Source organism: Saccopteryx bilineata, chromosome 6, assembly GCF_036850765.1.
Source record: "Saccopteryx bilineata isolate mSacBil1 chromosome 6, mSacBil1_pri_phased_curated, whole genome shotgun sequence".
NCBI classification, from domain to species: domain Eukaryota; kingdom Metazoa; phylum Chordata; class Mammalia; order Chiroptera; family Emballonuridae; genus Saccopteryx; species Saccopteryx bilineata.
This window is the reverse complement of record NC_089495.1, coordinates 152,317,453-152,343,895: the sequence shown is the minus strand read 5'-3', so window position 1 is coordinate 152,343,895 and position 26,443 is coordinate 152,317,453. Positions and strand designations below refer to the sequence as shown.

Below are 26,443 nucleotides of genomic sequence, written 5' to 3'. Positions count from 1 at the left end.
CTTTCTGTGCTTGCTTACTATCTGCAAAGGCTCACTCTTGCTGAACACAAAAGTGCACACTGGGAGCCCAACCATGGGGGTTGAGGGGAACAGAGAATTGGGATGTGGGTGAATTATGTAGAGCATTTGGGGTACCTGTGAGTCAATTAGGAAGATCTGCAGGTGAGGCTTCTCCAGCAACTTACTGTAGGTAGGTTTCCTAATGGAGGCTCCAAATATTTTTTCTGACCACCCCTTTCATTTGGAGATTAAGCTTGCATATGTGCTACACAGCTTGTACTATTTTACAGTTCACTGATGTCCTGTTTGTTTTTTGTTTTCAGTATTTCTTCTCCCTGAGTTTCATTTTGGATCATTTATATTACTTTATCTTCAATTTCACCATATTTACTTTTTAGAATTTAATGTGTTATTAATCTACTTCATGAAAATTTTATTTTAGATATTTTATTTTCACCTTCAGAAGTTTGCCTTAATTATGTCTTCCATTTTTCTTATCATATTTCTGTTTTCTTTTATCTTCTTGAACGTATTAAGTGTATTAGTTTTCTATTACTACATAATGAATTACTACAAATGTGATGGCTTAAAATAATACAAATTTATTACCTCACAGTTTTATAGGTCTGAAATCTAAGCATGGTGTGGCTAAGCTGTTTGCTCAGTCTTCACCAGGCAAAAATAAAAGTGTCAGCATGATCTGTGATTCTCATCTAAGGCTTAGGGTCCTTTCCCAAGCTCACTGGTTTTAGGTATAATTCATTTCCTTGTATGTATATGACTAAAATTCCTGTATTTTTGTTGGATACAGGCTGGGGACTGCTCTCAGTTCCTGGCTTCCTTTAGTTCCTTGTCACATGGCTTTCTTTAAAGCTTTCCTCTTTTAAAGGCCTTACCTGATTAGGTTGGGCCCACCCACATTCAAAGGGGGGGAATTATAGTTTACATTGGGCAGTGGGTGAGACTCTTAAAACCATCTTAGACTTCTACCTACCACATAGAGTATAATCACAGTACCTGTCTTAAGACTCTTTTCTGCAAATTCTATTATATGTCATCATTGGGTCTATTTTGATTGGTTCATTTTTTCTTCTGGTTGTAAATATTTCCTACTTTTGGTATTTTGAAATTTTTGGATGGGTTGATAGACAGTGTGACTTTTATATTGCCAAACACTAGATTTAACTGTATTCCTTCAGATGTTGCTGGGCTTCATCCTGAGACAGAGTTAGGTTACTTAAAATCAGTATGATAGTTTTGATACTTTTGGTGAAGTGTTAAGGTAGGCCCATAGAAATCTTTAGTCTAATTTGATCCAACTATGCAAGAAATGCCCTCCTCCACTTGGTGACTCCGTATTTTAAGAGGTCTTTCTGCCTTGGCCAGTTGGCTCAGTGGTAGAGCGTCAGTCTGGCGAGCGGAAGTCCCAGGTTCGATTTCCGGCCAGGACACACAGGAGAGGCACCCATCTGCTTCTCCATCCTCCCCTTCTCCTTCCTCTCTGTCTCTTTCTTCCCCTCCCACAGCCGAGGCTCCATTGGAGCAAAAGATGGCCTGGGCACTGGGGATGGCTCCTTGACCTCTGCCCCAGGCGCTAGAGTGGCTCTGGTCGCGACAGAGCGACGCCCCAGATGGGCAGAGCATCGCCCCCTGGTGGGCGTGCCGGGTGGATCCCGGTCAGGCGCATGCGGGAGTCTGTCTGATTGCCTCCCCATTTCCAGCTTCAGAAAAATACAGAAAAAAAAAAAAAGAGGTCTTTCTACTGTGGCTGGCAGGAACATGAACTATTCTAAGGCAACAGCAATGGTTCAGTCAATCCTCACTGCTGGCTCTTTGCCTAACCTTACATAATTTTCTTACACACATTTGTAGATCAGGCAAAAATCAAGGGAATTCCCCTTCAAATCTCTAGAGAGTTTTTTGTGCAGGTCCTTTCTGGTATTTTGGCCATAAATTCTAGCTGCTGCAGCCTTTAAAACTCCAAATTCTATTTCTTCAACTTACTGAGACGATAGGGCTGTTTATTTCTCCCTCCTCATGCTTCTGCCTGGAAACTTCCTCTGAGTCCATAAGGTGAGGAAATCATAGAATTTCTTTCATTTGCTTCCTTTCTCTCAGGGATCACTGCGCTGTGCTGCATATTGTCCAAGGTCTCAAAACTGTGATTTTATATAACATCATTTCTCTAATGGTTAAGGGTATATCTTGTCCTTGCTATTCCATCTTGTCCAAAGGTGAATGTTCATCCCCACCCACTTTTTATCTTTTTCTTATATCTTTTTCTCTCACTCTCCTTTTTCTTATGCTTTTGTTTTCTACATTTTACAAGGTAGACTACATGACCATCTTGGAGAATAAATATAAAATGAAATTAAAAGTTGAAGAATATAATAGGCATCCCTGGCCAGTTGGCTCAGTGGTAGAGCGTCGGCCTGGCGTGCAGAAGTCCCGGGTTCGATTCCCGGCCAGGGCACACAGGAGAGGCACCCATCTGCTTCTCCACCCCTCCCCCTCTTCTTCCTCTCTGTCTCTCTCTTCCTCTCCTGCAGCGAGGCTCCAATTGGAGCAAAGATGGCCCGGGCCCTGGGGATGGCTCCTTGGTCTCTGCCCCAGGCACTAGAGTGGCTCTGGTCGCGACAGAGCGACGCCCCAGAGGGGCAGAGCATCGTCCCTGGTGGGCAGAGCATCGCCCCCTGGTGGGCGTGCCGGGTGGATCCCGGTCAGGCGCATGCGGGAGTCTGTCTGTCTATCCCCGTTTCCAGCTTCAAAAAAATACAAAAAAAAAAAAAAAAGAAAAAGAAAATAGGGTATTGAAAAATTTTGTATGTAGTCATGCAATAGCAAAAAGTTATCTAAGAATTAAATTTATATGGTGTAATAGGTCTATCTCTTTCGCTCTTTTTAATCTTTTTAGTTTATCTATTTATATTCTATCTCAAGATAAAGAAACAGAGAAAAAATGAGCCAGAAATAAACTGAGCCAATGATAGAAGAATTCTCACATAGAGAAAAAGTTAATGAAAATATGAGGAAAGATGTTAACAATATATCAGTATCAAGGGAACTAACATACCATTAAAAATACAATCTTCTTTTCACGTAGAATATTTCTCTTGAGAATAAATGCAATATACATATGGAAGGTTACTCCAAAAGCAAACTGTCTATATCACCACTGTAAGTAAAAGAACGTAAGTGACCCTCTAGAGCAGGGGTCCCCAAACTTTTTACACAGGAGGCAAGTTCACTGTCCCTCAGACCGTTGGAGGGCCAGACTATAAAAAAAACTATGAACAAATCCCTATGCACACTGCACATATCACATATTTTAAAGTAAAAAAATAAAACGGGAACAGTACAATATTTAAAATGAAGAACAAGTAAATTTAAATCAACAAACTGACCAGTATTTCAGTGGGAACTATGCTGCTCTCACTGACCACCAATGAAAGAGGTGCCCCTTCCGGAAGTGAGGTGGGGGCCAGATAAATGGCCTTAGGGGGCTGCATGCGGCCCGTGGGCTGTAGTTTGGGGACCCCTGCTCTAGAGCAAGCAATAGCAAACTATAGCCCACTGGCCAAATCCAGTCTGCTGCCTGATTTTATAAATAAAATTTTATTGAAGCAGCTACATCCAGTCATTTATATATTATCTATGGCTGCTTTTGCACTACAACAGCAGTTGATTAGCTGCAACAAAGACGGGGTGGCCCAGAAAACCTAAACTGTTTATTATATAGCCCTTTACAAGAAATATTTAACAATCCCTGCTTTAGACCAGAGCACTATTTAGCAGAATTTTCTGTGATGAGAGAAATGTTTTAATCTGCAAAGTTCAATATGGGTAGCTACTTGCTGCACATAGCTACTGAGTACTTGAAATGTGGCTAATCCAACTGAAAATCTGAATTCAATTAATTTTAAGTAATTTAAGTAGCCACATGTGGCTAGTGGCTACAGAGTAAGACAGTATAGCTCAAGATCAAGTTCTTTATTTTAGGGGTAAAGATATCTCTTTTCAAGCAGCAGAACTAGACCTAGAATTCAAGTTTTTCAATATCAAGCTTGGTGTTTTATCCACTAACCCAAATTCCCCTTCTGCTACTTCCTATTGTTAATTTTTAGCACCAGGCATTTATTTTTACAGAGGGCCTTCTATATCTGAGTAATCATTTTCTCCATCCCTTGATGTTACCAATTTGCTATGAGGGAAGCTAGAGTCTTCAAAATTGGAAGATTCTTTTGTTTTTTAACTTAGAAATTAAATTTAATGATTAAATTGATCAATAAGAGTACACAGGTTTCAGGTGAACATCTCTAACATCATTTGAACTGCTGACTGTGTTGTGTGCCCATCACCCTTTTCCTTCACCATATATTTTCCCCTCTTTACTCCCCTCCCCCTGGTAACCATTTCATTTTTATCTATGTCCATAAGTCTCAGTTTTGTATCCAACCTATGTATAAAATCATATAGTTCTTGGCTTTTTCTGATTTATTTATTTCACTTAGTATAATGTTCTCAGAAGCCATTCATATTGTTGTAAATGGCAATATATCATCATTTCTTATGGCTGAGTAGTATTCCATTGTATATATGTACTGCATCTTTTTTATCACAAAACTTAGAAAATTCTTATGCAAGAACACTTACAAAATTTGACCTGATCATTAACATGGCATCTTTCTCATCCATCAAACCAAAATCTTTCTGATTGTTTGTCAATTTGCCACTGGACACTGATAATGTTAACAGACAACAACAAAATAGAAATACACTACAAATTGATTACAAAGTCAGAATTCACAGATGTAGGATTTCCTAATATCATACATTAAAATAATGTTGGAGAAATGCTTAAAGCACCTGTGAAGCCAGAAATGAATGAGAAACTGATAGGGAAAATTGTTAACCTAAAAAAAAAAAAAATCACAGAATTTGAATATGAAAGAATTAATGAGGGCATAGAAAAAATTTGCGCTGCCTCTCAAATTTTTTTTAAAAGACCTCCTTTGGCCCTGGCTGGTTGGCTCAGTGGTAGAATATCAGCCCAGCATGTGGAAGTCTCGGGTCCGATTCCTGGCCAGGGTACACAGGAGAAGTGCCCATCTGCTTCTCCACCCTTCCCCTTCTCCTTTCTCTCTCTCTCTTCCCCTCCCACAGCCAAGACTCCACTGGAGGAAGGTTGGCCTGGGCACTGAGGATGGCTCCATGGCCTCCGCTCAGGTGTTAGAATGGCTGGTGTTGCAATGGGGCAACACCCCAGATGGGCACAAAGCATCGCCCTCTGGTGGACAAGCCGGGTGGATCCTGGTCGGGCTCATGCAGGAGTCTGTCTCTCTGCCTCCCCACTTCTCATTTCAGAAAAATCAAACAAACAAACAAAAACCCCAAAAAACCTCTTTTGAGGTCATGGTATAAAATAAAAGATGTCCCATGTGTTATTCAATAACTTTGTCAGAAAAATTAGGCCAACAAAATTTCTTTATACAGTCTTTTCCTGTTCTAGAAATTAAGTATATGTTTCAATTGGAACCTAAATACAATACTGTTTAGGAAAGAGTTAACATAGCTGGCCTGTAACTGCTATCCAGAAAGGCTGCTTACAAGGTTAGCCTTTAGCTGGCATCTGTGCACTTAAGGGAGGAAGGGCTGACTGAGTTAGGTAGTTTGAAAAGTAACAAACCACAGCTTTGTAGCCCCTTTATTAGCTCCCTGAAATAACTTTCAGCACCAGCAAGAAAAACGGGATATGTGAGTAGTCAAGGACAGACAGTCCAAACCTCCCATCATGCCCCCTCCCCTCCCAGAGACTCAAAGGTCACGTAGGCATACACACAAAGAGGTCCAAGAAATCAGGCACATTTTATGTGAAAGCTAAAACTGCAAAGGTATGTAAGACACAGGAAGCTGACTTCAGGGAGCTCATGCTTTGTTGCCTTTTTTTGGGTTGTGCTGCTCTGCCAGCTAATAACCCTCTCCCCTTCCTCCAGCACTTGTCTGAGCATCTTTGTCCGCCAGGACTCGCTTCCTGTGTTTCCTGTAACACACTGGCAGGTAAACACTAGTCTACACTCATATAATTTTCCTTAATTGATAAGGGTGGTTCACTGTGCTTAAACTGAACAAATAATGTAGTTTATGCTTCCTGGAAGTCTGAACTCTAGTATGTGCTAGAGAAAGAGGATGTCTACATGACTAGTCTCCAGTATAAACCTTGAGCATTGAGTTTCTAATGGGCTTCCCTGGACAGAAACATTGCATTAATATTGCTACATTTTCCTTGCTGGGGAAAGAGTATGCTCTATGTGACCTCTCCTAAGAAAGAGCATAACAAATGCATCACATGGATACCTCCAGACTCCACCTGTGTCTTATCCTGTGATGACCTGGCTGTATAGCCTTACTACATTGCTGTAATAAATCTTAGCCACATTGTAACAATAGCTGAGTTTTATAAGTTCTTTTAATAAATTTCCAAATGTAGGGGTAGTGTTGGTGAACCCTTTATTTTCCTTGTTTTATATTGTATTTTTAAGGATATTATCCTAAAACCTGATTTTCCCACTATAAAATTTTGACCCTTATTTAAGTGGTTTCACTTTAAGTGGCCTTTCCCTGTACAAATAGCCAGTAAGTTAATCACTTTAATCATTCTTCCTGTTTCTTTTCTTCCATTTCAAAATCATATTCAGATTTTTGTCTCTTCTTTTTTAATGTAAATATCTTAAAGGCAACAGAATTTATTTGCTCAAAGGAAACCACCTTGGACATTAGCCCACCCATCTGGTAACATTCTTAATCATTAGCTTATAGCTTTTGTCTCAAATCATAAATTCAGTAATACTATTCTTTCATATGACTACATGTAGGCTGAAAACAGTGGTTATATACTTTCATAAAATTAAGTAAAAATCGGCCCTGCCTGGTTGGCTTAGTGGTAGAGCATCAGCCCAGCGTGTGAATGTCCTGGGTTCAATTCCCAGTCAGGGCACACAGGAGAAGCAACCATCTGCTTCTCCACTGCTCTCCTCCCCCTTTTCTCTTTCTCTCTTTCTTTCCCCTCTTGCAGGCATGGCTTGATGGGTTTGAGCACACTGGCCCAGGCACTGAGGATGGTTCTGGGGAGCCTCCACCTCCAGCACTAAAAATAGCTCGGTTGCTAGCATGGCCTCAGATGGGCAGAGCACCTGCCCCACATGAAGGTTGCCAGGTAGACCCCAGTTGGGGTGCATGAGGGAGTCTATATCCCCTCCTCTCACTTGAAAAAAGAAAAAAGAAAATTCACCAGGTTCTTAAACATATGCAGAAACAGATAAATAGGTGTTAGTGAGGGATCCAAGGAATTTTTTATATATACCCTGGTTTTATATTGTTGTTGGTGGTGGTAGTTTCCTTACTATTTTTTAGAGCCAATAATTATTACTGAATACTATGCTGCCCATTGATAATAAAAAAAGTTTTCTCCTAAGGTTTGTCAAACAAAAGTTACATTTAAAAATCTGAAGGGTTTTAAAGTCTAGATTTGAAATTTAGTGTTACTAAAATAGTGATTCTAGTATGATATTTTTACCATACCTCCCTTTGTTTTTACCACCCCTCCCTTTGTTAAAAAAAAAACAAAGGGGAAAAATATACAACAAACCTCCAAGTAACAAGCTACTTATGTTTTAATCTATTTCTTTGAAAACTCAAACCGACCAAGTAATTCTGAGTTAAAAAAAAAAGTCTACTTGTAATATGTATCATTAGTATAATGAGACTCCTTTATGCACAACAGCAAATCATTTAAGAGAATTAAAAATGGAATGTATTAGATATATAGCCTGTTTCCTCTGAACCCTTTTATTGCATTCTGACTTACATACCTGAATTAAGTGGAGACAATGGAAAAAATGAATAAAAAAATATCATTTTTCCAATCTATATACAATGTGTTATTTTTATTTGTAATTTTAAGGTTTTAAAAATATTTTTTAAGGAATCAGTTGAGTTCTCAATTTAAAATATCTTAATTTTCTTCACTCATTTTTCTAAGAAAGATGAATAGGAACCAAATCTGATGTGCACTATACCTTTAAATGATTATTTGCAACAGCACCATGTAAGGGCAGAATTCCATCTAGATTTTCACAATTAACATTAGCACCAGCTTTTAACAACTCTACAATTATATCATTAGATCCCTCACTAGATGCCTTATGGAGTGGTGTCCAACCTAAAAAAAGAAGAAAAAACAAAACAAGTTGCTGCTTACAAATTGACATTCAAGTAATATATTCATTATTAAGTTTATTTGCACTAATGTAATTAATACCTACATTGATTCAAATGTGTATACTGTACCAGTGGAAAAGAAATAACATTGAAATCTATGGACTTAAAATGTGTGTTTCATTTAAAAAAACTGATCTCATAAAAAGTATTTGTTTATAAAAGTGCTAAAACAGAAAACTTAAAGAACATTAAATACAATGGGGCCAACATAAATATTAACCATATCAATTTGTTTCAACTCAGATATCAAAATACTGTAAGATCATGTCTGACTTTTAGACTTGTATTGTTCCATTGTCACATTTCTTTTCAAAATGACATGTGAGTCAATCAACCTTTGAGATTTCCCTCTAGAAGTCCTCACATAAGAGTCTTTCATGCTCAGTTTAAAACTGGAGGTTTAAAATAAAAATAAGGAAACCTGACCGCGTGGTGGCGCAGTGAATCAAGTGTCAGCCTGAAACACAGAGGACCCAGGTTAAAAACCTCAAGGTTGCTGGCTTGACTGTGGGCTTACCAGCTTGAGCACAGTGTCACTGGCTTGAGTGTGGGATCATAGACATGACCCCATGGTTGATGCCTTGAGCCCAAAGGTTGCTGGCTTAAGCAACAGGTCACTGACTCAGCTGAAGCCCCCAGTCAAGGAATGTATGAGAAAGCAATCAATGAACAACTAAGGTGCCGCAACAAAGAATTGATGCTTCTCATCTCTCTCTTCCTGTCTGTCTATCCCTGTCGGTCTCTCTCTCCTGCTCTCTCTCTAAATAAATAAATAAATAAATAAATAAGAGAGGGGAGAAGAAAGGAATAGTACAGAGGATAAAAGGGATGAAGGGACAAGAAAATTGTAAAAATTTTGCATTATCTCCAAAGTTAGGGAATAGCATTAAGGCCTTTAAGGGAAAGACCTAAATAAAACTTCCTTTACTCCCCATTCTGTATACCCTCACTGAATGATCCCAAAGGCAAGTTAAAAATTGTTTTAAAGAAGGTTATTTTAGTGCTTAGAGAGAACTAAGATAAATCTTACTATTCAACTAATATATTATTTTAAAAGATTGTTCAAATTTAGAGGTTATATAGCAAAAAAATTCAAAATTGGGAAGGGGTTATGAAATGTGCTAAAATTTTTGTGAGTTCAAATTGTAAACACAATTAAAATTGAAAGAATCCAAACATGCATTATCTTTTAGATTAACATCTGCTCCAGATTCTATTAGAACTTTTATCAGAGACAAATTTCCTCTTCTGGCAGCCAAATGAAGCCGGCTTTCCCCTCTGGCATTCCTTTTATTGATCCCGTCTGCTTTCATTTCTGTAAATTTGCCAAGCAAAACTGAGGCATCTTTTCTGTCAAATGCTGATTATTATAAAGGAGCTTAGAAAATACATACCAACTTCTTTAAAATATCCACTGCACAGAAACACACACCAATTAATATTTCCATTACTGTTACTATTTGAAAATATAACAGACACAGTTCTTAAACTTATGAAGAAATTATAGGGCATCTAAGCACATTACTTTGAATTCACTCTAGCAGTGGTTTAATCATCTTATCCTATGCTTAATTAAAACAAATAAATTTGGACTTCTACATTCATTTCATACTCAGCAGTCTTTTGGCAATGGATTAAGTTTTTTTCCTAAAACAAACAATAATTATGATTTCATTAAAATTCTTTTCTACAGCTAGTCTCTACCTCTAAGGATTTGTTTCTAATAACATAAGATGCCAAGAACCAAACTATGGCCTCTTGGGGTTTTTGGGGTTTTTTTTTTCATAAAATATGAAGTACAGTAACATTATCTAAATATTTTAAAAATATTTTCCTGACAACACAGCTAGACAAACTATTGATAAAAATAGTAAAACTGACTACCTGATCTTTTCTATTTCCTCCCCAAATGATGCTAAAATAATAGCAAAAATATTCTTTTTTAAGTATCATACAAAAAAAATAGAAGAGTGGCCCTGGCCGGTTGGCTCAGTGGTAGAGCATCTGCCTGGCATGTGGAAGTCCTGGGTTCGATTCCTGACCAGGCCACACAGGAGAAGCACCCATCTGCTTCTGCACCCCTCCCCCTTTCCTTCCTCTCTCTCTTTTCCCCTCTCGCAGCAATTTAAAAAAATTTTTTTAAAAGGAAAATAGAAAAGGAAACAATGGGGGACAAAGACTTCAGTGAAACTGGGGGAACTGGAAAGTCACTGATGGAGAAATTAATTGACTTGGCAGAGTGGAGAATACTTCTACCTAAGTGCCTCCCAAAGGAATTTGCAAAGGAAGGGAGCCAACCTAAGTCCAGGCACACAGCACTTCAGGCATCAGGTGCCATAAAAGGTAGCATGTGTAGAACAGGCTAGAAATAAGGAGGCTGACTGAAAAAGAATATATATAGAAAAGCTGGACTCCATGTTGCCTTTCCCAACCCCAAATTTCCAGGTGATCATTCCTCTTACCCCAGGTCCCCATCCCTAAACCAGGAACCTGGAGGTTTATTTTTGGTAGAAACTGCATCAGGGAAGTTTCAGACTGAGACACAGGCAGAGTAGATAATTAGGCTGATTAAACAAAAAAGAATATTCATTAAACCAGTAGTACTCAAAGTAGAGTCCCAGGATCAGAAGTATCATATCACTTGGGAAACTTGTTAGAAATGCGAATTCTTACGTCACCCTAAGCCAACTCGGGAGGGTAGATTTTAAGATTGCTCTTGATGATCCTTTCCTCCTTATATTTATAGTCTTTTATAATTCATTCCTCTTGAAAAACTTGTTTCTAACCAATAGAATACCTCAATATTGAGGTTTTCCATTTCCTTGATTAGGTTATAAAAGATCGTAACATTTCCTGTCTTACTAGTAGACTTGCTAGTAGACTATTGGATTCAGCATGTTTTTATGAAGCAAGTGGCACCTTGAAAGAACTCATGAAGCAAAAAACTGAGGATAGCCACAGAATGGCCACAACCCTAAAGGAACTGAATTTTGCTAACAATCACATGAGCTTGAAAGTGGATCCTTCCCTAGTTGAGCCTTCAGATGAGACCCCACTCCTGGCCAACACCTTGACTGCTGCCTGTGAAAGATCCTGAGCAGAGGACCTGGCTAAGCATTGCCCAATTACTCACCTACACAAACTATGAGATAATAATAAAAGATAAGCCTGACCAGGTGGTGGTGCAGTGGATAGAGAGTCGAACTGGGATGCGGAAAGACCCAGGTTTGAGACTCCAAGGTTGCCAGTTTGAGCACAGGTTCATCTGGTTTGAGTAAAAGCTCACCAGCATGGACTCAAGTCGCTGGCTCGAGCAAGGGGTCACTCGGTCTGCTAAAGGCCCATGGTCAAGGGACATATGAGAAAGCAATCAATGAACAACTAAAGTGTCGCAACGAAAAACTGATGATTGATGCTTCTCATCTCTCTCTTTTCCTGTCTGTCCCTATCTATCCCTCTCTCTGACTCTGTCTCTGTAAAAAAATAATAAGTTGTTTTAACCTAAGTTGTGATAATTTTTTACGCACTAATAGATAACACACTTAATGAATCAGAATTACTGATGGTAGAGTCCAGCAATGTTTAAACAGGCTTTCCATGTGACTGATGCAAGATAAGGTTTGAGGGACACTGCATTAAACCTCAGACCCTTACCCTGCCCTATTTCCTAAATGCCAGCAACCAGGCATATAATTTAAGAGAAAGGGAAACAAGATTAGAGGATTGTTCTCTAATGCAGTGATTTTCAACCATTTTATACTTGGGGACCTGTGAAAACAGGAGAATTATTTCAGGAGCCACTAGAGCAGAAAGCACCCTGAGTATAAGTAAATTCGACTAAGATCATTGGGTCTATAATTTTCATAAAACATTAGGGTGGTTAACTCTTTTGAGAACCACCATGAAATTTCTGGTGGACTGGTCTACAGACCAGCGGTTGAAAAACACTGCTCTAATGGATAAATCCTTTGGTTATATGAGTATCATGGAAGACTGATAGCCTCATGTCTATCTTCCACTGGCATGCAGACAAAATTTCTAAATTTCTTTAGGATTTGCACTCAGAAGTTCTTTATTGGAAAAATAAAGACATATTATATATAACAAATATTTTGTTATATATACATTTTTAAATGATAAAATATCTAAATGGTAGGCTTGCAGATTACAAGTTTGAATTGAAAAATCTCTCCCAGCAATTCTTACTATGAACGATACAAATCTTTTCACTTTGTTCCTAGTATGTTTGTACTAAAGAAGGTAGGCATGTGATAAATATTCTAGGGCAAAAATTTAAAACCTGCTCACTGTTACGTCATTAAAATTTCTATAGCATTTAACTGAAATTTAAAAATAACAAAATCTGGCAGAAACAAACAGGCATCACACTAAAATTCTTTATAAAGTCCACTGTAGTTAAAGCTGAGTATTTCTTAAAAGCATTATATCTTATATTTATTTAATAAATAATTATTAATAAAGTATAATGTCATTAAGAAACATCCAGTTGTCTGTACCTTTTTATATGACCTGTTTTTTCTGTGCTATAAGCTTTTTAGATCTTCTATTTTTATTCTGAAATTTTACTAGTGAGATGTCTTGTTTATTGTACTGGGCACATTGTGGGCCCTTTCAATATAGAAACTTCTGTCCTTCATTTCTTATTTCTTTAATGATTCTTTTCCTATTTTCACTGTTCTTTCTGGATATCCTGTAGTGACCTTCTAATTTTCTTTTCTTTCCTTATTTTCCAGTTTTCTATATTTTTATTTTTTATAGGAAACTTGAAAAGCTTTATCTTGCAACTCTACTATAGATATCTATATATTTGTTAAATTTTTTGCTATTATATTTTTAATATATGAGGGCTCTCTGTATTGTTCTCTGCTCCTTTTTTTCTATGCCTTTTTAAAAAGTTTTACATATATCATGATCCTTGCATTTCTGTTTCTTCTGGGTTCCTTATGTCTGTTTAGATCACTTTGATATCTCTTTCATATTGGGGCTTTCCTACAAATAGTTACTGATTTTTGGCTATCTTTTCCTATTTAAATGAGAGAAACTAAAATGTTGAGTGGATCACCATTGCATTAGGTAATAACCAGATGTCATGTCAGTATTTGGAATTCTCTCCTCTTGAGCATTTCTATTGATTAGTTCAATTTTAAAAAGAGAGAAAGATGAAACACAACAGAAGTTTATTATCTCATAGTTTCAGAGACCAGAAGTCCAAAACCCTGGAAGCTCTAAGAAAGAATCCTTCCTGACTCTTCCAACTTCTGGTGGATATCAGTATTCCTTGGCTCCCTTGGATTAGGCTACATCACTCTTCTGCTTCTCTTCACATCATCTTCTCCTCTCCTTATGTGTCTCAAATCTCCTTCTGTTGTCTTTTATAAAGATACTTGTAATTAGATTTCAATTAATCACACAGAATAATTCAAGATGATCTCCTTTCAAGATCTTAATTACATCTACAAAGTTTCTTTTCCTAACTAAGATAATATTCATTCTTTTTATGTAACATACTATCATATATTCCAGGACTTAGTACATGGACACATATTTTGAGGAGTCACCCTTTAACTCACTACAGGAGGAATATATAAGAAGGGCTCAGTTTACATGGAGTAGGACAATGGAAGAAGGTTCCAGAAAATGCCTAGTCCTTCCTACCTGTAGTATACTAGACAGGAAATAAATCAACTTTTCAATACTTAGCTTTTAACTCAAAGTAGTCCAGCCTACTATTCACCACAGAACTAGCTCCAAGAACTATCAAAGGGTAATTAGCCTGTCCATACCTCTAAACTACATACAGTTCATTTATAATGACACACATACAAAAAAACTAGTGGCTATGTTTTTTAAATTTCCCTTATGGTAAAAGGGCTCAGTGGAAGTATCTAAGACACATGACACAGGTTCACCTCACCTCTGCTGTCCATACTCAATATTTTTGCTGTTTATCTCTTTTAACATAAAAAATCTGAAGTCATAATAAGCAGAAACATTGTAAGAATATATCTGAAGACTAATAGATTCTCAAATGGTGCTATACAGTAAAACCATCTAAAATTGTAGCTGAAATAATCTTATAATTTAGTTAATGACAAATAAACAACTAAATCAGAAAATTTAGAAATTCACTGAATAGAGTGAATTTCTGGGATTGGCCATGTAAACATTTACCTATACAAGTACAGAAATACAAACCCTGGCTGCAGGCAGCTTTCAAGAAATTTTGTCTTTTCTTGAAATTCTGAACTTTATGATGTTCTTGGATGTTAGCAGGTATGTGAATTTCTGAATCTGTTGTATCTTTTTTCTCCTTGCTATTTCTTACAGTTCTTTTATATCCATTGATATTATTAGTTACTTTCTCATCTGAAAAACAAACATTTTGCCAAATCAGTGTGGTAGTTCTCCTTACTGGTTATATGACTAGAAGAAGTCTAGTACTATAACTGTTCCAAGTTTCTATTCCTAGTCGGACTGGTTTTTTGTTTTTGTTTTGTTTTTTAAGGGAATGAAAGACTTTAAAAATGTATTTATATAACAAATGGAAATTAGTTTGTTGAATGTAATTCTGATGGAAATATGGTGACTTGTTGAAATCACTGAAGCCAACAACTTCTTGCTGCAAAAATGTTGTTAGGCTTTCTGATATTAAGATAAACATAAAAATAAACATAAAAATTGATATAACTACTGTTTATTAACTTCTTTCAATATCAATTTAGTAACTATCTTTTATAATAATGGTTTGACTTTCAAAGTAATCAGTAATTAATCAGTTATTACTTAACTGACTAATAGCATCCCCTAAGTATAGCCTATATGTCCTCATTCTTGTCATTTGGGGGTAGGCTGAGTGAAATTAAGTTAGAAATTTCTGTAAAATGAGTAAATCTATAAGAAATGTGTATAAATCTGGCAATATGACTAATACCTGGTTTGTGATAAATTTCCTTCTCTTCTCTTTGACTAAGTTGTGAAATGTTGGTCCATTCTTTATTCATATTGTCAGTGGAATGAAAATCTATATTATGTATGATTTCACTCTCTGGAAGGTCTTGTCTTCTTTTTTCAACTGCAGTTGTTTCTATTACTTGAGAATGTACAACTGTGGATAAAGGCCCATTTGAAGAATTTGGATTTTGCCCTTTGTCAGTGTAATTCTTTTTAGTGCCTTCTTTCTTATTCACCTTTTCCACAAAATGTGTATCTGTTTGATTCATTAAAGGGGTTGATACTCTGGGACTACTACAATCCTGAGGCCTTTTGAATTGTTCCACATGACTAGTCAACTTTGAAATTTCATGTGTTGAAAGTGTTCTTGTACAAGCCAAGGAAATATGCTCAGGATTGCCATGCGAGTGATCAAAATAAGTTCCATATGTGCATGGTTCAAATTTTGTAATGTGTGGGTCAGAAATTGCTGTATTATCTGAATTGGAGAATTTAACAGCTTCCTGTTCTGAAAGTATGCTTAGGCCACCTGCTTTTAAGTTATTTTCCTGTGAAAAATGGTCCTCAGAAGGCAGAAGTTGTTGAAAACCCATTCCTTCTCTATTTGTTATATTCTCATCATAATTAGAGTGGCTTTTGCAACCTGTAGAACATATCACATTATTAAATGTTACAGTTTTCTCAGAGAAATAGCAATCACCAGCAACATCATTATTAAAATTTTCCCACTTATTAAGGTCCTCTGTTTTTTTATCTAAATTACTGTTTTCATGAGATGTGTAAGAACTAATGGACAGTTGTTCTTGGTGAGTATGAGGCTGCTGATCTGTAGTAATAATCGGTAATTTTATTTCTTTATGTAAAGAAAGTCCTGAGAAAGAAACAGATTTAGTTTGGCCACTGGATTCTAATTCCAAGTCTTTTATTTCTTGATTTTCTGATAAATCCAGGCTCTGGGTATGCATCTCTTTGGGAATTGAACAAGCCTCAATATTGTTATCTAATCCATTTTTCAGGTTTGAAAGAGCTGGGCTACAAGGTTTACATAATTTTTGTGGAAGGTCATCAAGGGTTTGGAGAATATGTTGCTGGTTACTTCTTCTTCTGGGAGCAGAGACTGCCACTGTCTTCCTTGGGTTGCTTTCTTGGATTGCATTACCCACTTGAGTCCTTTTCTGTTGTATATTTCTTTTTCCTTTATATTTAGAAGTATTTGTGCTAGGATTTTTTACATTATGGAGATTGTTTTTTCTGAGTCCCATAGACTTTACTTGGTTAACAGTTGATTGCTTATGCTTGAAGTTACCAAATTCCATGCTTTTAAAATCTCTTGCATAATGTTCATATACATCTTCTTTCTTTATAAATAAACCTTCTTTGTTTCCTTTATCAACTTTTACATGTTCTGGCTTCTGTCTGTTGGAATTTTCATCACAAACAAATCCATTGCAATTATTAGAACTAAATTTTGCTTTCTATGGAAACAAAATATATAGTTAGCTTTAATTTTCAGCTGTAATTCTATACTTAACTTATTCTGGATGGTTCACAAATTAAACTATTATTTCATTCAGTTTTATAATTTGACCTAACCATAGAGGCTACTGGGATATATACAACATGATTCTTCAGAAAAGTAGACTAACAGAGGAGAAGAAAGACAAATATAATAGACTCAGTATGTATACAAATCTTTATTTTCTGCTGTACATTTCAATTTCCTTTTGCTGATATTTTAGCACTATTGATCTTATTAAAGTAAAACGTTTAACTTACTTAATTTTTATAGGCTCTTGAAATAATCAGATAGAAATTTCCTTGCTTTAGAAACACTCTTCTTTCCCAACTGTTATATAGATAGAGCTAGAATTAAGAAAGTTTGTTTCTCTGGTATCTGTGAGATACTATAGTTAGGGCAGCAGAAGAAGGGGTTTAAAAACAAGAAAAATGGGCCCTGGCCGGTTGGCTCAGCGGTAGAGCGTCGGCCTAGCGTGCGGAGGACCCGGGTTCGATTCCCGGCCAGGGCACACAGGAGAAGCGCCCATTTGCTTCTCCGCCCCTCCGCCGCGCCTTCCTCTCTGTCTCTCTCTTCCCCTCCCGCAGCCAAGGCTCCATTGGAGCAAAGATGGCCCGGGCGCTGGGGATGGCTCTGTGGCCTCTGCCTCAGGCGCTAGAGTGACTCTGGTCGCAACATGGCGACGCCCAGGATGGGCAGAGCATCGCCCCCTGGTGGGCAGAGCGTCGCCCCTGGTGGGCGTGCCGGCTGGATCCCGGTCGGGCGCATGCGGGAGTCTGTCTGACTGTCTCTCCCTGTTTCCAGCTTCAGAAAAATGAAAAAAAAAAAAAAAAAACAAGAAAAATGGTATGTTTTCAAATTTGTGTGTATGGAAAGATTGTTGCAGGCTGCTAACATTAAAACAGGAACAATGCTTCCTGTCATTCATTACAACCCAGGACTCGATGAAGAGTAACTGCCCTTCATGTAAAGTTTGAAGGGATGGATCAATGCCTTTGACTCTTGTACTGTGTTTAGGCCAGAGTAAATTTGACATGGTTGATAAACCTCATGGCTCCATGAAAAGGAGGAGAAAGGAAATGTCTACCAATACATTAGTGTGCCCAGATAGGCTACATTTACTGCTTACCAAATTAGCAGCCCAGAATCATGTAATTAATACATAGTATCTTAAAATCAAAGGTAATTTCACTGTTCTTGATACATGCTTCAGAAATCTTTCCTTCCCCTTGATCATGTATAAAATAACCAGCGGGTGCATTCTATGAAAAGGTTTAATGCTAAACAGTTATACCTTGATCTGGTGTATATCCTCTATATCTGATAGGTCAGTATTATTCTTTTGATCTGTAAACAAAAAGAGAAAATCAAAGAAAACATCCTGCAGTGGTCAGATTCTAGACTTCTAAAACCTACAAATCCACTGCCATGAGAAGAACCAGGTAGAATAAGTAAAATTATGCAAACATTTCCTATTAAAATTGGAAAATATAACATTATTATTATATAATTTATTATAAACCAAACACTATCTTGAGAGAGCTGAAAACATTTCTGTAGGTAAAGCAAAAAGGACCTAAAAAATAATACTAAAAGAGATACCAAGATGGCAACAGAGTAGGTGGACGTTCCAACTGCCACCTTCCAGGACCAAATTGGATTACAATTTCATTTAAGAACACTCATATTGAAAAACCAACTCTGGACTGACTGAAGAGGAGTCTATAACCAAAGATCACAGATGAAGCCACAGAGGGAAGGGCAGAGACACAGAAAGGGCTGTTCTGCTCCCAGGAGTGAGGAGGGCAGAGGATCTGGAGGAACTCTCAATGCAGGGAAGTTAGCCTGAGAAGGAAGGGTCCTCATCCCCAGGCCCAGTATGCCAGGCTAGAGCCCCAGAGACTAGAAGAGGTGCCCACATAACATTTGGCTGAGAAAAGAGCCGAGGTTTCTGTCTACGAGAAAGAGACGGGAGCTCTGAGATGCAGGCTCTGTCTTAAAGGGCCAGCTCAGAAAATCTCACTCACAGCCACTAAACCAGGGCTCTAGTGGCGTAGATTTGATAGGACTAGAGTTGCATGATGAGAGTGTGAAGTTGGTGGCCCAGGGAGAGACACTGTGGGGAACAGCAACTGGAACCCTATGCTGAGTCATTCTCCAATACTGCAGTTGCCATCTTTCTTGAGTGGAGCAGTCCCCTCTGAGCTGCATCAGCCTGGGAAAAAGCAACTGCCCCACCCACAGGAGTCTCCCTTGCCCTACCCATAGCTACTGGGTCATTCTGAAAAGCCAGAAAGCAGCAGGCACATCAGTGACTCAGTTTTCTGGCATTGAGGACAGAGCTTTCCCCTGAACACTCCCAAGAATAGGATTAGTGCTTCTGCCCCATGGGAGATTCAATAGAAACTGTCCAGAGTGTGGGAAGACCATACCTCTGGGTCTCAGAGGCCACACCTACTGAACTCCTAGGGGTCACCCCTACTAGGATCTGTGAAAAAAGTCTGGAAAAACACACCTGGAGCCCAGACACACCCACCACCTTCCTAATCCCTGAATTGCCACAGCTCTAGACTCCACCAGAGGTTTTTTCAGCAGCCGACTCCAAAAAGCATCCATCAGACAGAGGTTGTAGGACGCAGGACTCAGGGAACCTTGGCCTTTTATGGACCTTCTCCCAGGCCCAGTGCAGATAAAAGCCAGCCTAGATGTACAGCTTGGTACTTCTATGTGCACCTGGGCCCAGCAGAGGCAGCCACAAACTCTGGATTGCTTGCAGCTCCAAGAAGGTTGCTGAGGGCCAGTCATGGGCAGTTTCTCCCAATGGTTTGTATTGGGTTCCCTCCAGGGAGGCCCAAGGTCAGAAAATCCAGTGGCCAGTAATGGAGAGTATCAGTTCAGGACCTAATAACCCATGGCAGTGGAGTATACAAAACAAGGGTTCCTGACACCTTGCCCAGCTGAGGCGAGTTCTGCTTTCTGTGATCAGTACAAGTATAGCAGCTCACATGCATTTGATAGGGTGAAAATTCACAGTCAGCCAGCCTGGGTGCTGGATATCCTGCCCTGCTAGGCTAGATACCACAGGAGTAAGGGAGAGAGGCTTGCAACATGAACATTTAAAGTGTGGGTCCCTGTGAGCCTATTGTTGGGTCTGGTCGAGGGGCTTAGCCATTTTGGGGGGTTCACGGTCAGTCCCAAGAGAGGGTTCTCTCAGTCTTCCTCCCTGAGACCAGGGTCTCACCTGCTGTAAGACTTCTATAGAAGGGACTGTCAGCCCTTCTAGAACTGAATCTGCTGCTCACCTTGCTGGAGAGAAATAAAATTTGAGTATCCAACAATGACTGAGGGATTAGGCTCTGGAGTAGGAGGCACTTTCCCCATACTGAGCTCCTGACTGAGAGACCCCTAGAGTAGGGGATCCCATTAACACTGTATTCCCAACCTTAGCTGCCCTAAACCACCAAGTTTACAACCTGTAGATGGGTTGACTGAGTGAGGCCTGTCTAAGCCCACACTACAATCTCTCTGTAGTATGACTCTTTCTGAGAAGACTCTGTGGGAAGATCACGCAGCTGCAAGAGGAGGTGGAGCAGCTGAAAAGTAGAGGCAAATCTTACAAAGCTTGGCGCTTATACAGAGCTGCTGTCATCTCAAAGTTGGAAGAAGATGATCCTTATACACAGCTTGGCCCCTCCCACACTACCCAAGCACTGGAAACATAGAAACAAACAGCGAACAGAACAGTAGCACCAGACAGCCCACAGCAGGTTACAAACAACAGCTGACACCAACCCAAGAAAACCTGGAACCAACACAACCAGTAGTGAGTGGCAAACAGGACCAACATAAACTCAGCTAACTACACAAGCAACATGTACAAAGGAGTCCAGCAGACACCAGATACTGTGGAGAATAAATTCACCCAACAGAACAGACATTGCACAGTGTCTAATACACATGATCAAGGTTAACCCTTAGAGGTAGCCAGCCTGAAGGGATAACTGCACACACAAAAGGACCAGTTGCATTCAATATTCACATATAATAGGAGGAAAAATACTACCCTCAAGAAGCATTCCTAGAGCAAGGAAATCAGGTGGCCTGGAGGTCAATACCACCGAGACCATCTTCCTCATAAAGACTCCACAAAAACTGCAAAGTCAGACAGTGCTATATAATACACACAAAAAAAATGGACAAAAAAATACAACCCAAATGAATCAACAAGAGAAATCCCCAGAAAAATAACTAAATGAAATGGAAGTAACCAAACTACCAGATGCAGACTTTAATTAATTTATTTATTCATTATTAGAGAGGAGAAACAGAGAGGGAGAGAGGAGAGAGAGACAGAGAGAGAGAAGGGGGGAGGAGCTGGAAGCATCAACTCCCATATGTGCCTTGACCAGGCAAGCCCAGGGTTTTGAACTAGCGATCTCAGCATTTCCAGGTAGATGCTTTATCCACTGCGCCACCACAGGTCAGGCCCAGATGCAGACTTTAAAATAATAATTTTTAGTATGTTCAAGGACCTTAGAGCAACAATGGATGGTCATAATGAGTATCTAAATAAAAAGATAATGAGCATAAAAAAGAACATTGAAATTGTAAAAAAAATCAGTCAGAAATGACAAATACAATATCAGAAATGAAGAATGCACTAGAAGAAATCAACAGATTGCATAAGGCAGAGAATTGAATCAGCAATTTAGAGGACAAGATAAACAAAAGCATGAAAGAAGAGCAGAAAAAAAAAAGAGGCTCAAAAAGTCTGAGGAAACTCTAAAAGAGCTCTGTGACAACATGAAAGGAAACAACATCTGCATCATAGGGGTTCCTGAAGGAGAAGAGAACAAACAAAAGATAGAAATCATAGTTGAAAACTTCCCTAAATTGATGAAGGTAAACATCACACAAGTTCCAGAAGCACAGAGTCCAATTAAAGAGTAACCCAAGGAGGCCTACATCAAGACATATCATAATTAAAGTGCCAGAGTTAAGAGACAAAGAAAGAACATTAAAAGCTGCAACAAAAAAGCAGTTGATTACCTATAAAGGAGCCTCCCATAAGGAAGACATCCAAATCCTCAACAGAAACACTTTAGCCCAGCCTGACCAGGCGGTGGCGCAGTGGATAGAGCGTCGGACTGAGATGCGGAAGTACCCAGGTTCGAGACTCCCAGGTCGCGCGCGGGCTCATCTGGCTTGAGCAAAGAGCTCGCCAGCTTGGACCCAAGGTCGCTGGCTCCAGCAAGGGGTTACTCGGTCTGCTGAAGGCCCACGGTCAAGGCACATGTGAGAAAGCAATCAATGAACAACTAAGAAGTCGCAATGCGCAACGAGAAACTGATGATTGATGCTTCTCATCTCTCTCTGTTCCTGTCTGTCTGTCCTTGTCTATCTCTGCCTCTGTAAAAAAAAAAAAAAAAAAAAAAAAAGAAACACTTTAGCCCAGAAGGGATTGGCAAGAAATATTCAAAGTGATACAAAACAAGAAACTACAACCAAGACTTCTTTATAAAGCAAGACTATCATTTAAAATTGAAGGAGAAATAAAAAGCTTCCCAGACTAAAACAAAACAAAACAAAACAAAAAAACTAAAGGAATTCATTACAACCAAACCAGTACTGCATGAAATAGTAAAGGGCCTGCTATAAAAAGAGTGCAGGAAAAAGATAAATCAAGAGAAAGAATTCTAGATTTAAAGAATAAAATGGCAATAAATAAGTGCTTATCAATAATCACCTTAAATATAAATGAATTAAATACTTCAATTAAAACATATAGGACCTGCACATATGCTATCTACAAGAGACCCACCTCGAAACAAAAGATATACATAGACTGAAAGTGAAGAGATGGAAAAAAGTATTTTATGCAAATTAAAAAAAAAAAAAAGCTGGTGTAGCAATACCTATACCTGACAAAATAGACTTTAAAACAAACGCTATAGTAAGGAATAAAGAAGGTCACTACATAATGATAAAGGGAGCAATCCAACAGGAGGATATACCATTGTAAATATGTATTTGCCTGCTATAAGAGCACCTAAATATATAAAGCAGATTTTGATGGACATAAAGGGCAAGATCAACAGCAATACTATAATAACAAGGGATTTTAATATGCCATTAACATCAATGGATAGACCCTTCACACAGAAAATTAACAAAAGAACTGCAGCCTTAAATGACACACTGGATCAACTGGATTTAATAGATACCTTCAGTATCTTTTACCCCAAATCAGCAGAATATACATTCTTTTCAAATGGTACATTCCCTAGGATAGATCACATGTTAGAACATAAGACAAGTCTTAATAAATTGAAGAAGACTGAAGTCATATCAAGCATCTTCTCTGATTACAATGGCATGAAACTAGAAATCAACTACAATAGAAAAACTGGAAAACATTCAAACACTTGGAGGCTAAATAGCATGTTATTAAATAATGAATGGGTTAACAACAAGATCAAGGAAGAAATCAAAAATTTCCTTGAAACAAATAAAAATTAACATACAATAACTCAAAACCTATGGGACACTGCCAAAGCAGTCCTGAAAGGAAATTTCATAGCATTATAGAAATACCTTAAGAAGCAAGAAAGAGCTCAAATATACAACTTAACCCTGCATCTAAAAGAACTAGAAAAAGAGCAACAAATAAAGCACAGAGGAAGTAGAAGGAAGGAAATAATAAAGATCAGAGAGGATATGAAAGACATAGAGACTAAAAACACAATACAGAAGATCAATGAAACCAAGAACTGGTTCTTTGAAATGATAAACAAGATTGATGAACCTTTAACCTGATTTATCAAACAAAAAGAGAGAGGACTCAAATAAAATTAGAAATGAAAGTGGAGAAGTAATAACTGACACTGCAGAAATACAAAGGATTATAAGAAAATACTATGAAGATCTACATGTCAAAAAAATTGAATAACCTAGGAGATGGATAGATTCCTAGAAACAGACAATCTTCCAAAACTCAATCAGGAAGAATTAAAAAACCTAAACAGATTAATTACAACAAATAAAGTTGAAACAGTCATCAAAATACTCCCAGAAAAAGAAAAAAAAAAACATCCAGAAAAACAAAAGTTCTGGACCCAATGGCTTCACATGCAAATTTTACCTAATATTCAAAGAACTAACTCTTATCCTTCTCCAGCTATTTCAAAAAATTCAAGAGGAGGGAAGACTTCACAGCTCCTTTGATGAGGCAAGCATGATCCTCATTGCAAAACCAGGTAAGAGGAGCGGCAAGAAGGCAATCGAGTAGGCGGACATACCAACTTCCACCTCCCAGAACCAAAGTGAATTACAACTTAATTTTAAAAACTATCATCTGCAAAAACCAACTTTGAACTAAACTAGAGGACTCTTTAACCAAGGAACACTGAAGAAGCCACACGGAGAGTGGTAGGAAAAGCAGAAACGCAGAAAGGGCTGCCCAGCTCCCAGGAGGAAACGGCAGCCCAAAGAGACTTGTGTGGCAGGAAGTGAGTTTAGCAGAGAGGGGAGGGTCCTCCTGAGCTCCAGGAACAAAGCCCCAGTCTGCAGGCTCAGAGCCTAGAAGAGGCGTACCAACAGTATTTAGCTGCGAAACAAGTCAGGATACTGTTTGTGAGAAAGAGACAGATTTCTCAAACCCAGGATTCTTCTTAAAGGGACTGCGCAGAAAATCGCTCTCACAACCATCCACCAGGGGCTCCAGGAGATGGGAGAGAGGAGAGGACAGGAACAGCGGGAAGGGAGTGTAATCTAGGAGGCACAGGGAGAAACACTTGGAGAGACAGCCACCATAACGCCTGGGCTGAGTCACTCCCCAAATCTGAAGTGAATATTTCCCCTGGAAACAGCAATACCAGCAAGAAACCAGCCAAACAAGCTCTCCCACGGCACTCAGAGCAGAGTCACTAAAAAGGAAGGAGCTTTTAGAACTACAGTATAGAGTGTTAGGGTCTGAGCTGCAGCGCCACCACCTACACTGCTGAGGGCTCGACAGAGGGTGGGTGGTGACAGGACACGGAAGCACAGTTCCAAGGCAAGGGCAAAAGCTGGCCTGCCACAACTGAGACCAGGGCGTGAGCTCAGTCTTGCCCAGCGGGGGCAGATGGGATGCACAAAAGTAGTCAGGCCCAGCTGCGGCCTGCCTGCAATCCCACCTGCGGGGAAAGAGTGGGAGGCTCTAAAGGGGCGGAGACCCGCTGTTAAGCGCAGGGTGCAGATGCGCAGCCTTGTCCTGCCCGCAGGACCAAGGCTTACTGCCCAACCTGTGAGCCAGCTCCTCCTGTGGGGGTGGGGCGAAAGCCCAGAACAGGCAGAGTCTCACGACTGAGCGGGGGTGTGCAGCCCCATCCGGCACAACCGAGGATTGCAGCCAACCTATGAGCGGGCTCCTACTGCAGATTCGGGGCAGAAGCCCAGAAACAGGCAGAGATACACAGCTGAGCAAAGGTGCTCAACCCTGCCTGCGGTGCTGAAGCTTGCCACCCAGGCATGGTGCATAATGTCACCTGCAGGGGGTGGCAAAGGCTTGTAGACCCGGGCAGGTGATCACAGCCCCTCCCATAGAGGAGAGGTGGAAACTGCAGCGACAGCCCCAGCAGGCTGGAACCAGCAATGCCCATACCTGAATGCCCTAGGCAGCAGCGGCAGAGGGGGTGGCGGGCTTGCAGATAGACCACACCTAGGGAACAGAGAGGCCACACTCATTGGAATTCAGTGGCCAAAACCTTCTTATACACAGACAAAATGAGAAGGCAAAGAAATGCAACATAAATGAATCAAGAGAAATCCCCAGAAAGGACCTGAATGAATCAGATATAACCAAATTACTGGATGCAAAGTTTAAAATAACGATTGTTAGAATGCTCAAAGATCTTAGAACAACAATAGATGCTCATTATAAACACTGAAATAAAGACATAGCAAATATGAAAAAGGACATTGAAATAATAAAAAAGAATCAGTCCGAAATGACAAATACAATATCAGAAACTGAAGACCACAATGGAAGGAATTAAAAGCAGGATGGAAAAAGCTAAGGACTGAGTCAGCAAGTTAGAGGACATGATAAATTAAGAACCTGAAGCAGAGTAGAAAAAAGAAGAGACTCAAAAAGTCTAAGGAAACTCTAAGACAGTTCTGTGACAACTTGAAGAGAAATAACATCTGCATTATGGGGCTTCCTGAGGAAGAAGAGAAAGAAAAAGGGATAGAGACTTTGTTCAATCATAACTGAAAACTTCCCTAAATTAATGCAGGAAAAAGTCTCATAAGTTCAAGAAGTACAGAGAACCCTATTAAAGAGAAGCTCAAAGAAATCTACACCAAGACACATCATAATTAAAATACCAAAGCAAAGTGATAAAGAGAAAACATTTAAAGTTGCTAGAGAAAAAAAGGCTATCACCTACAAAGGAGCCCCCATAAGGATGACATCTGACTTATCAACAGAAACACTTCAGGTCAGAATGGAATGGCAAGAAATATTCAAAGTAATGCAGAACAAGAGCCTATAACCAAGATTACTTTATCCAGCAAGGCTATCATTTAAAATTGAAGGAGAAATAAAAAGCTTCCCCGCAAAAAAAAACTCAATTCAGTACAACCAAACCAAGGCTGTAAGAAATGCTAAGGGACCTGTTATAAACAGATCAAAGGGGA

General features: G+C 39.1%; 1 protein-coding gene across 1 annotated transcript in view; it reads right to left on the bottom strand.

Moving 5' to 3' along the window:
• Window positions 1-26,443, bottom strand: part of ANKRD31 (ankyrin repeat domain 31) — a 259,980-nt gene that overhangs the window by 79,193 nt on the left and 154,344 nt on the right. Inside the window, 5 exon segments of the mRNA XM_066237559.1 lie at window positions 8,076-8,218; window positions 9,455-9,592; window positions 14,494-14,664; window positions 15,224-16,724; window positions 18,060-18,112. Coding sequence (XP_066093656.1) covers window positions 8,076-8,218; window positions 9,455-9,592; window positions 14,494-14,664; window positions 15,224-16,724; window positions 18,060-18,112 — 2,006 coding nt within the window.